Source organism: Toxoplasma gondii, chromosome VI (assembly GCF_000006565.2).
Source record: "Toxoplasma gondii ME49 chromosome VI, whole genome shotgun sequence".
NCBI classification, from domain to species: Eukaryota; Apicomplexa; class Conoidasida; order Eucoccidiorida; family Sarcocystidae; genus Toxoplasma; species Toxoplasma gondii.
The window spans coordinates 2,230,699-2,243,276 of record NC_031473.1 but is presented as its reverse complement, the minus strand read 5'-3'; the positions used below and the strand labels follow the sequence as shown (position 1 = coordinate 2,243,276).

General features: G+C 48.0%; 1 protein-coding gene across 1 annotated transcript; it reads left to right on the top strand.

Annotated features, from left to right (window-relative positions):
• Positions 1–4,257: 4,257 nt before the first annotated feature.
• TGME49_242760 (hypothetical protein) lies at positions 4,258–8,714 on the top strand (the record flags this gene model as incomplete). Its single annotated transcript, XM_002366755.1, has 8 exons — positions 4,258–4,459; positions 4,761–4,916; positions 6,189–6,235; positions 6,412–6,574; positions 6,881–6,920; positions 7,487–7,608; positions 7,914–8,050; positions 8,502–8,714. 8 exons carry the CDS (start codon positions 4,258–4,260, stop codon positions 8,712–8,714), a joined length of 1,080 nt encoding a protein of 359 aa, XP_002366796.1.
• Between the last annotated feature and the right edge of the window lie 3,864 nt (positions 8,715–12,578).

Sequence of the window (12,578 nt, the reverse complement as noted above, 5' to 3'; positions counted from 1 at the left end):
ACGTTGCTTTCCCCGCCTTCGGTTGATACTCGTTTTGACTTTGGCCCTACTGCGCATGTACACTTGAACTAGGAGAAGGCACTCTTTCAGGAAACGGAAACGTTTTCAAAAAACTTACAGGATCAGGTAAATGGAAAATGTATCGAAAGGTAGCTTTTCTTCTGGGGTTTGAAAAGGGCTTCTTTTAGCTTCATCACTCTTGTTTAACTCGCAGTATAGTTCAGTGACAAGTTGTTCCAGCAATCATAGAGAACTGGGTTTTCTGGATCTAATAACTGAAATGAAATCCGAAACCGGTGGTTTGTTAGCGATTCTGTCATCAGCATGTCAAAGACATATCCGTAGCAATGAATCGAAATTGATGAGCAGAGCAACATAAACGATTAAGCTGAACTATATTTACACATTTCATTGACATGTTGACGACGGAAACGATACTAACAGTCCTCCGGTTCCTGAATGACGGGCCGCGGGACTGTCAGGTTACCACATTTCACCTCGCGATTCTCGAGTTTTAGACGATAAGGGGACGTAGCGAGTGACTTCGCCGTGGTTCCTCTGAAATCTCGGGCTCTCACGTGGTTTGCAGGAGGGCGACAGAAAGGAGCGAAGCGAGGAAGCGGATCTCGCGGTAAGTGGAAAAACCCGATTTCCTCTCATCACTTAGATTCTCGAGAGGTGTAAAAACACCACAAATCCCTGTCTTGGAAAAATGAAGCTGCTTATCGACCATGTACTCGCAAAAGCTACACTCCCCAGAAAACGGTAGTTCCCAGCATTTAAACTATCGCACAACCGAGACAGCCTCACCATCGTTGCCGCCTGCTCGTGTGGATGTGTTCCACTTTCAGAGTACACACACAACTCCCTGAGACAGTCCAGTTCGACGCGTAAAACACGCATTTGTCCGTATCTGCGAACACTGCTTTCTCTGTGAACGGCTTAGTCGCAGAACGCAGATTTCCACGTTTCTCCACGTTTGATTGTCTCAACCAACCGATCGAAGTCGTCTTCGCGACTTATAGCCCTCAAACAGCAGGGTGATCAGTACCATTTTGTACGCTCTCATTGTGACATGTAATTTATTTGAATACTGACAAACGGCAGCAGGGTTATGCACCGTGTAGTCCAGAGTCTCAGAGCGTTTCTTTCCTGTTGGACCACGGGCACCTGTTACATAGAGATCCTTACAGGGCCCAGTTCACCCGAACGACGGGGGAAAAGTGCGTTATGCCACGCATGATATGTAGACGAGTCTTTGACGGGTGTCCTTCTTCGGTGAAGAGGCGTTCTACCGCTCTCTCTCCCTTTTGAAAGCACGCTTGTCAACGCAACCTTCGTCAAAAGCTTGTGGAAAACTGAGGACCTAAATGCAGACGAACCATCGTACCGAAGCCCGAGCCTGCGAGCTACGTATATTTATCTTGCATGCTTGTATGTTATCGCCTAGATGTCAAGAAAAGGAGACGTTTATGTTGCCGGGACAGCTGTCTCTTGCCACATATTCGTTGTTTTGTCTGTATCGCGACACAGTTCAAATCGTAAACCGCTTAGACACGCATTCATTGGCTTGCCAGTGACACTACGTCGAGTTGAGCACAACCGAGTGCTTTACCTGGAGACTTCGTTGTGAAACACAGAGTTGAACTTTGTAGACGGTGTTGTGGTTCTATCGCGAACCACTGAGATTACAAAGCTGCGGCTTCGCGGTCGAATGTCTCTCAATAACTAGGAAAGTATTTTTGACAAAAGTGCAACTCTCTCAACTTTTACCATGGACACTTCTATGGAAACGGGGGCGCTGCTCATGAAGAGTTCCCTTCTTTCTTCTTGTCATTGTCGATATCCTCGGTAGTTATTCGGGGTACAAAAGCCACTGCAACTCAAAATGCAAAATCAAGAGCTGACGTTAGTTTCAGAGCACATGGAGAAAGTACGAGGTGCGCCCGGCGTAGACTCAGCGATGCACTGAGTGCTCTCGAAGTCACGCGAATAGTCCTTGAATCCGGTCAACAACGACCTTCAAGGTCTAAACCGAGAGTCCAAGTCGTAGTGTATACCCCCCGGGAAGTTTGTTCTTAACCGCGATGTCTCTTTTTCTTGCCCTTCATGGATGAGTGCCGTTTCCTTGTCGCTGTTTTGATACGTCTTTAGTTCAGAAAACTTTCGGATTTGGAAAAAGAAGCTGCAGCTTATCGGGGAGAAGTCGAGTCTTGGGCGCACCACGTGAAGACACTGACAGCACAGAAAGAGAGAAATCTCCGCGAGCTCGCTGGAGCTCAGCAAAGAGTGACGGAAGCTCAGCAAAGACTCCAGACTAAGGTTCGTTTTGTTGGTTGGCTGGAAGTGCATAAAATGCGGACTTACGATACTTCTCTCTTAAGCCTCTGTGTCTCAAGAGACTTTGCCAAACACCCAAAATTAGCATGATCGATTGAAACCTAGACGCCAGTGAACACTCTCCCGACACACATCTATCTATCAAAGGTCCGGTCTAGGAGGTTTGTCATGACCATGGCACCGAAAACGCAATTGGCCTCATTGAGAACATTTTCGAAGAAGGAAGCGACTGTTTCTCGAATCTTGGAAGGTTCGTGAGATAAAAGGGACAGCTGAATGTAGGTACTAAAGGAAACACCAGGCGGCTTCAAGTGACACCTGGATAAAGAGCACCCAACCGGCCATGCAGTGGTTGAGTCTCGAGCGAAAAAAAAACAATGTCCAACGAAGCTTCTGCCAAAAAGCAGGGTCAGGAACAGCTGACTTGTCGCACCGAGGATACACACTGTGGTAATGTACTTGTGAGCGCACTGCATGCATACGTGAGGTGGCAGAGGGACAACGCTGGCTGATGAATCGAAACTGTTTGAAAGCTCAGACAGTTCTGGTTATCTCCGCACACAGGACAAACGAGACAGGTGATACCTAGGGGTCGACAAGAGCTGGGGAAGTCAACCTCATTCTTGTTTGTCTTGACATTCCAAAAGCAAATCAACGTATACGTCCCCATTCATGGAAGCATAGTACATATATATACATAATTATATATATATATATATATACATATATATATTGGTATACATTCGTCTTCGTCTCTGGTGCTCATCTCGTTGAGTATAAACTCTTTGTAGGTATGCGTTTATACCTACTCGTGTACGCACGCATGTTTTCTGTATAAAGCTCTGCTGGTGAAGGGTGTGATTACATGGACGTGCACAGTCACGTCGTTTCCTATTCACCGTTCTCAGTGCCTCACAATGCATGCAAGGTTTCACCCGTATTCCCTAGCAGCCGCGAGATTCAAGAGTCGTTTTACAAAGCTCTCTTTCTTCTTGGGCTTTCTGGCTGTCTCGTCCGAGGCCCGCGCGTAGCAAGAAGAAGCAAGACATCTGCATAGGCAGCAACGCGACATAACGACCGCTTTGGGAGAAGTTCAAAAGCTGACTGAGATGGTTCGTCTTGCGTGCAACCAGTACATCGCGCTCAAGCAAAATTCAGACCAGCAAGTCGCCGAAATGATGGAACGCCACAAAATCCTCGCAAATGAAGTTGAGATTCTTCGCCTCCAAGCGGAAGCAAAGGCTAAAGCCATTGAAGTGAGACGTGGAATGCTTTGCCAAACGCACAATTTCTGCATATGAACATGCTCGTGCGCGCATATACACATATATGCCTATATGGATATGTCTGTATGTTTGCATGCCTTTTTGTACATCTAGTGATACTTGCAGACAGGTACTCACAGATGCATAACGCCAACTCTCGGTCGAATGCCTCGTATCTGCATACAGAGGACTTCGTTGCCAGGGACAACGAACCCATACTGTTTAATGTTCAAGAAAGCATTATCTACAGCCGCCTGATCAAGAGCTTCCTAGAGCACATAAAACATGTCAATTCTTTCATCATCTTAACCCCAAACGGCTTGTGGAACGATATCCTTCTCTAGGGTCTAGCGCTCAAAGTTGCTGTTTATCATATTGTAATAACAGGTGCAAAATGTCTATCATATTTAATTGGATTAATCTTCTGACAAGCGGCTTTTGGCTTGATGGAACTATCACATCCAGATAACTCAATACCAGTCAACCGGTTCGTAACACCACTTCGTATCGTACCTGCATGGTATTTTCTAGCGTAACCGACGTGAAGTAACCTTAATGTCGTAGATATTGGAGTCCGACACCGTTAGCTTACCTAAACAGCCCAGTGGAGTGGTGGTGCACAGACACACTCACAAAGAACTAGGATCTGTGCATGTTCCATCTAGCCTGGGTTGTCAGTCGAGAGATCCCCTTCTGTTTCGTCTCAAGCGTCTCAGCTACTTTGCCTCTCGCTCTGTTGCCTGTAAAAACGCTTTGTCAGAAACGATCTCTTCAGATGCAGAAGGAAGTTGAACAGAGAGGCTTGCTCCGTCTTGAGCAGTCACGTCTCATCCAAAAGGTCAAAGAGGAAAGCCGTGAGAGTCCTTTTGTAAACGCAGACATGTGTCTTGCCTAGAGGAGAAAAGATCCAGATCCACAAGTTCCCTCAACATCGCTTGGGCAAAAAACAGACGCATGCATAAAAATCTATCTATACGTATATTTATATATATGTATACATATATATGTATATGCATGCGTATTTGTATGGATGGATATAGGTATTTGTCCATCTGCGTACAGTACGCACACGTGAACTTTGTTCCGTTCCGAAGGTAAAGAATCTGAATGCAATCGCTAATCACGAGACGCAAGCGGGTTGGGCGCGATGTGCAGAACTCATGGAGGAGTACGTGGTCGAAATCGACCGGCTAAACAACGTCATCAACGTCCTTGAGAAAGAAATGCTCAACACCAAGAGGGTGTATCAAACAGCGATTGAGTCGCGAAATCTCACTGGCATTCAGCTGATTGACAGGCAAGCGCAAGACAGTGAAGATGACCTCTGTTGAATGGCGTGATGGGTTTCACGTTGACACGCACCAGGGTGCTTCGCGACATACTCGAGGCGGAGTTATCATTTGGTCGGCCAGAGCGTCGAACAGGACAAATGAGTCTATATGTGTGTTCCTTCATCTATCCGTCGTTGAATTCATTTTCTTCCATTGATATCCCTACGCATCGCAAGTATGTGTGTCTCTCTTTCTCTCGACCTTCTCCTATCCGCATCCACTTCTCTGTGTTGTAGAAGAATCTTGTATGTAGAAAGGGTCCTTGAGGGAACGGACCTGAGAAACACACGCGAGGGAGAAACATGTCTTCTTCACTGGGTGCATGCAATCGCGCAGAGTAGAGTGCGCTGAAAAGGCCCCCTTTTCCTCTCGATGCTTCACTTTTCCGTCTTTCTATATAGGAACGACGAACTCTGTTTGCTCTGGGAGAAGTCGAACATGCTTGGTGAGTCCCGTCATACCTCTGCTGGCCCCAAGATAAAGGAGCGGCACTATGTCTACACCAGGTAGCTGAAAAGCTACGCGACCGAATGCGAAAAATCTTTTAAGCGATTTGCTCGCTTCAGTTGCAACACACAGTTTTTAAATCTGAAAGTCCAGAGTCACGAAAGTGCAAATATGTTTCCCCATCGCCCGTGCGCCTCTACACCGACTGAGGGGATTCAGAGGCTCCTTTCCAACTAGTTGTGGCTTAGATCTCGAAGGGCGGCCAATGAGCTTTTCTCGCCTGCATTGTCTTGGCAAAATGAGTTCTGAAAAAGCAAGCATTGTGCTGCACGAGCAACCCCTCAGATTCTGTGGGTAACGCCTAGGAGATCCCGGAGCTCACAACTGGAAACGGCCGGTGTACTCAGTGTACTAATCTCTTATCTTTGTCTCCTCGTCGTGCGGAAAGAGTCCTTGTTGGAGTGATACCTCTGTCGACAAAAATGAGAAGAAACACAGGCATTCCTCAAAGACGGGGACCTCTCTCAGAAGTGCCGTGTCTAGACGATACAAGGTTCAGCGAGGAATCCACCTCCACACTGAATGCCCCTCTGTTTGGACGGATTAGGAAAGTGTCGAATGCTCAACCGGAGGAAATGGGGAGATACGTGAAGTCGAAGGAGGAACTTCATAGTGAGGACAGTGGAACCTTGAAAACATGGCGCTGTGGAAAAGAGCATGCGTCCACCAGCGGTGTCGCCGGTGGCACACCTCTGACGTAGCAGTCAACCGAATCAGCTTTCCGCCTCTGCTCATTATGCTGCAGAGGACACAGAAAAGAAAAGCCAGCGCGCCCTCCACGAGAAAGAGCAGGTAAGAGGATGAAGCTGGAGGCATGCTTTAGAAATCGATTGTATGGCTTTTCCGGTCGTCAATTCAATTTATTCCTACCTACCGACTGTGTGGCCCACATCCTTCTTGTCTGACTCGTCTGGCTGTCCGCGGTTTGCTCCACCTCCTTTGGCTTTTCCGCTCTCTGCTTCCTGCAGGATGTCAACACGCTCCGGCTTCAACTGCAAGAAGTCGAAAGGCAACTGCTTTCGAAAAAGAGAAGGGCGAAAGAGGTGCCCATTTTGACGGCGGAAGTCGAGAACTTGAAGACGCAACTTCAGGAAGAAAAACAACTGGCAGAAAACATCAGTCGCAAACTAGGTGAGAAAGGCCATCGGCGACACACAGGCGTAGGCCGAAACTGAAAGACCCGCGCTGAGACAAATCCATGTTTGAGAGTCGTCTTTGCTGGGGGGGGGGGCAGTCCCCCAAAACTTGTGGAACCTGGATTAAATCCTCCCTGTCTTTTCGAAAAAGTGCAGTCTAGACTGTTTTCACACAGAGCCTTCAGATTCGTGAGCGTACTACACACAACCGAGTCGAGTTATTGAAGAAACCGCGCCTAGATAGTGTTTGTGTTTCTTCTCCCTAGTTTTTCGAATTTCCACGGTTTTGAATTGTTTTCAGAAAACCCAACTGAGGGCAGACAGTGGCAAGAACTTGGAGGGTAGGCAAGACCGCAGGACGGTTCTGTGACTCCTTGACAAGTCAGAAAAAGGTTTCGGATGCGTTTAGTCGAATAAAGAACCACCGTCCGTTCTTGTGTGCGGTTGCTGCCGCTGCTGAAGCAATGGAAGCACGTGGGAATCTCTGCATTTCTTCACTGCTACATTCTCCAGATCGGGAAAAAGTATCTACTCACTTGATTGACGATATGACTCTCTTCGATTCACGAACCTGGTGTGTCGAGGTAGCCGAAGACAAGCATGGAACGAGACGACAAGGAACGCTTTCCTGTTAGAAACACCCGAGGTTTCGTAACAGGAAAAGCCGCGCTTCAGAGACTCAACGCATAAGTTCAGCACAACCGTATGTTAGACCAGCACATCTTGTTCCTGTACCCTTTTCGATAATTCACTTTTTCAAACCACACTGAGTAGCCAGTGCCTTTGTCTAACCCTCTTCGTCGGGAAAGGCAGAGCCGTCGAAAACACTTGTTGTGTTTTACGTTCGACGTCCTCATAGAAGGTCCAGACATGGAGAGACGTTAGAGTTCCTTAACTTGTCCCTCAGGGAAGATCCAGATATGGAAACATTGGAGGCGAAATATCGGGTGATTGAGCAACGTTTCAGAAGTGTAAAGAGCGAGCTCATTGATCAAGACTTGCGCCTTGAAGACTTAACGGAGTTGACAGGTAAATCGGTTTAAAAAACGTTGACGGTCACCGACGCAGCGCTCAATTTTTCATCTCAATTGCCGCAAAAAATAGGATTCTCCTCCCTTCAGCCCTCATAAAGAGGAACAGACATATAACTATACAAAGATGGAGAGAGATAAAACATCTCTTCTCAATAGTTTTTTAAACAGCGTCAAGACGCACCGTGCAACTGTCCGAACAGCGACCGACAGAGTTTGACTCCAACTGTGCAACCAGGTCCAGACACAGTTCCATGACTCATGGTCCTGGAAAATGCTAAGGGTGGACTTTTGCTGCTTCAGAAAAACAGAAAGCGAGAGCCGCAGAAGAGCACTCGGACGCGATTCGAATTCGCAGCGAAATTCTTAGACTCCACGGCAAACTGATCGAAATGAACCGGCGCATGAAGGTGACGATGTCTGAGTTGACGCTCTACAAGGTAAGGAAGCGAGACGCCCCTTTTCACGTGGAGTTCCGTTCCGTCATCTGAAGGAACGGAACGCAGAACAGCGCTTGAAATCGGGTCCTACCAAAGATATGTTTTCACTCCACCTATGTTGGTTGCTTTCTGGAACCACGTGCAGCAGTCCAACTCCGGAGTCGACACTGTGTCACGGGCTCTCATCGACAAGCATAGGCTTGCGTATATGACACTGCAATGTTCGCTTTATTTGTTCAGAATTGAATTTTCGATCTGCTTGTGTTTTAGAACGCTGTGTCTACAGAAAAGTCAACTGGCGCCTGCATGTCTAAAGTCGGGTTCCAACGCCCCCATTCGGCTGCCAACCCGTCAGCCATAGTTTCAGTGTGAAAATGACACACATGGATAAAAGACACGTGTCTGTGACAGATCAGATAGATTCGATGCCGATTTCCCGACATGTCTACAGGAGTATTTGCCGAGACTTAAGCAGCTTCAGGCAGAAATAGCACAGAGCGTGGAGAACGCCCGTGAAAATGTCTTCTTCGGTAGACCTGCTACACCAAACGCAGAGGAAGAACTTGCCGATATGCTCAAGAGAGAGGTGGCTAGAAATCAGATCCTCTACGCAGCTAAATTGCGCACTCTCGAAGAGCAGCGTGAGGTAACAACATTACGGTAAGATCGACGTGAACACAAAAAACGAAAGCTACACGCTGTGTAGTGTGTTGTTTCGATGTGTGATGGGGACTCCCATGAGTCTTACGCACTTAGGCTTTTCCGGTATATGTGAGCTTCTCATGGGAGACTCCAAACAGCCTTTACCCCTCTCCACGGGAGATAATCTTAGAGTCCACCGAGTCCCCGTAAAGCGTGTGGAAATAATAGGCCTCTACAAGAAAGCGACAAATTAACTGTTCCGCACTGTTTCCAACCAACCCTTGATACCAAACTAAGAATGATTGTTGTGCAAAGAGTATTCGCCCGTGGCCCGTGTAGCCAAAGCGGATGGCCGAGTTTCCGTCCACACAATACTGCATGCAAATACACTTGCATACAAATTCATGCCTCGATTCAGCATTTACCGAGTTGATGTGGGCCTTTGTATTTGTGAGTGTAGACTTGTTCTAAGTGTCCCATCTTCTCGGCTCAGATGCTGTCACAAAATTCCACGAGTGCGCTACGGAAAACCATGCGACGTATCTGACAAGTCAATGAGTCTTTTGTCTACAAGTCAGCTGCCGCGGATTCATTTAACCCTCGTTTTGTGTCGATGCCAACGCCAACGTCAACAGGACGACAGCAGAACGCAGACCGACTCAATACTTTCCTGACGACGGATCAATTGGGCTTCCTGTGGCATATGGAGCAAACGCCCCATTTAAGCCGGGACCGACAGTTTCGCAGTTGCGACATTACAAGCCCTGCCGGGAAGAAGTCCGTTCCGACGGATAATCACGTGCGTGGATGCCCTGCCACCCACGGGAATTGTCACGATCTTTTTTCTGATTGAAGAAATATGTTTTTCTTTAGCTGTCGATGATACATCTAAATTACAGGAATAGGAACATGTGGTACTGGAAATATGGGTCTGCTAAACTAGATGATACAGTAACAGTCTTATGTTTTGCAACTTCTACAAACGAAGGAGATAGAGGATTGGAAATATTCAGAAGCATCTTCAGAAATAGGTGAAGGTAATGTACGTACGTACGTACAGTCTGGCGGCGGATTTCTACATGGTGCATGGCATTACCGGCAACACGTGTGTCCTTTTCAGATGTACTTAACTCTCTCTGAGACTGCTGTATTCCTCGTCGTTCGTTGACAGTTTAAACGTTTGTGAGAACCTCAGAAACTCACAACGGCTTTCAACGGACTCAGGAAACAAGCAAAGTGTTGCCTAGACGCAAACGGTTCGGTTAGAGCTGGTTGTTTTCGGAGTTCGAGGTTTCTTCATTCCAGTGAGTGTAGTCGAGCTCTTCAAACAAAGTAGATCAAGTTAAAACTCCGGGGGGCGTCGATCGGCTGTTGTGAGTCGTGCGCAGAGTGAGTTGCAAGGAAAAGAGCCTTTGCTGAACTCCAAAGAAGACTGACTGGGCTTCTGAAGGAGTTCCTCCCCTATGCGGTAGAGTCCAGAGAGGTGATCTTGCAGGCAATTGTCCTTTTAATGTCGTTTCAACCGTTTCATGACCTGGTGGCTTTTTACAGAACTGTATCTCAAGAATCGAAGTTATCTTAGTACGCAGGAAGTTCTTCTGGAATTTCGAGATGCCACTCGGCAAGGACAATCACAGAGCAAACGACGAGAAACACTCAGGGCCTCAGTGCGGCACTGATTTGTATGTTTGACGGCATAATCGAGGTGCACGCTCTCTGGCTGACACACAAGGGAAGGACTCCAAAACCTGCGTTCGTGCAGTTAAGATCTCACAGAGGCAAATGCTATTGAGACTTGTTCACGTTTGGACACGCCTTCTTCACATATTAGAAGATCTGAAATAAGGTGAAGGAACCTGCACCGATGTATTTTCAACAACAGCAATGAGACGGCGGAGATCATCCCGATGCGTGTGTCTCTAGAATAATTTTTACGACGGATCCCGCCGGCCACGTAATTAGCGAAGCTCCTCAGAGAATTTACTCATCATTGAGGCTACCCTACAGACATACTTGCGAGCCACACAGCGACTTGTAAGAGAGTTCAGTTTCTTGTCAAGAATGCTTAAGAAGGAACTCCCGTAATTTCCCGACACTTGTCCGCATCTATCGCCGGTGAGGGTAAACTCTCGATAGAATTGGCGCCCCAGTCCTTGGTTCTCAGCAGAACGGAGAAGCGATCGAGTCTGGTCGAAAATTTTCTCCGACATCGATCATCCTTTACGAGTGCGGGGAAAACCTTTTGCCAGGATAAAGCATGACGAAAGAGCTTCCTTTCTAGTCTAAGCTTTGCCGACAAGCCATTGCTCGGCGGACGGCCTGAAAGGCAGACGAACGACCGCAGACACAACAGCGACGCTGAAGGGACCACTTTGTTAGGCAAGAAATCTCATTAGTTCCTAAACCCTGAGGGAGCAGTTCTCCCGCGTCCATTATGTCTCAACGAGCTCAAGCATGAATGGCCTACAACGATAGATTCGGGGGTGTAAAGGCTTTTCTGGATTGAGACACATTCACTGAGCTTCCGTACGCAAATGTGAACACTACCATTCCGCGATACAGTTCCATTCCTGGAGGTTTGTTACTTTTTTCCCACACCACAGTTGCAGGTGCAAGGTATGTTACAGAGACCGGGACTAGCAAAGGAGCACGCTTTTGTGTGTCCGAGACTACATGTCCGTTCACTCTCTCTGCAAACATCTCTCTGTTTCTTGAGAACCGCGACACAGATGAACGGTGTTCCAATCCCTTACTGTTCTCTGTGTCAACTCGTTCTGTTCCACAAGCAGAAAAACAGTCGCTTCGTCGGGGTCGCTCGTACTCCACAAGCCTCTCATCTGTCCGTGTTCTCGACTTAGGTCAAACGCGTGGAGAGCGGTTCTGATGTGTTTTTTCTGGAAAAGTGTTACGTCTTCCTCGGATGAATCTCCACGGGAATTTCGACGTGTGTCACCGCTGTCACAATGTTGGAAATTGCCATCGCTGTCTGAAAATGCCCCCCTCGCACCTGCACTCGCGACAAGGGCGGCGATTTGTGGTTCCAGAGAACTTTCGTCTTTTATGTGCCGGGATGCGGAGCTACAATATCGTTTTTCATCCGGACGCAACGTCATGAAAAGACCGGTGAGTGCGTGTTGAATTTTGACCCGTTCCGTTCTCCGGTCGAGAAACACTGAGTCCCGTTCCCCGAATTCAGTAGACGAAACTGTGAAACCCCGATTCTTCAAGGAAACTCGGCATTCGTCGCTGTTCTGCGAGCACTCGCTGTGTGGATTGTTCTTGTTGCCTGACTCGAGAAAGTGGAGCCAAACGAGTCCTTCATCGATGGGGACCTCAGACAGATGGAGAGCAAATGCTGCGCGGCGTCTGTTCTGCGTGGCAGTGGTTTCAGACACCTCAACTCCATTCGCCTTTCCCAGACTTTCCCGAATTGGCGAGAAGCTTACTCGCGGCATCGTTTTCAACTGCCGCAAGGCAGGCGAAATTTCGGAGGCGTTTCTCCCAACCCATCGCTCCCGACATGCCCCTTCAATGCTTTCGTTTCTACCCCCAGACTCGTGTATCGGCCGAACCCGGGTGCCCCGACACCCGCATACGCCGTGTGGGTCTGGTTGGCGTTCTGTCGGGTCTACTTTCGCTGTTTTCTCTTCTGCTGCAGAAGCGTTTTCGTTTCTGAGGGAGAACCCCAGGTACATCGGATCGCCTGTCGCGATACCACTGCACTCTTGCAACCGGACAAGCACAGACGAAACCCCACCCACTGCACTCTCCGACAGGTCTGGTGACCTGAGCTGAAAACGCGGGGAAGTGCTGCTGGAGAGCGAAAAAGTGGGTACATGCACTGAGTCACTCAAACCGCTTGGAAACTCCGATGCATGCTGGGCAA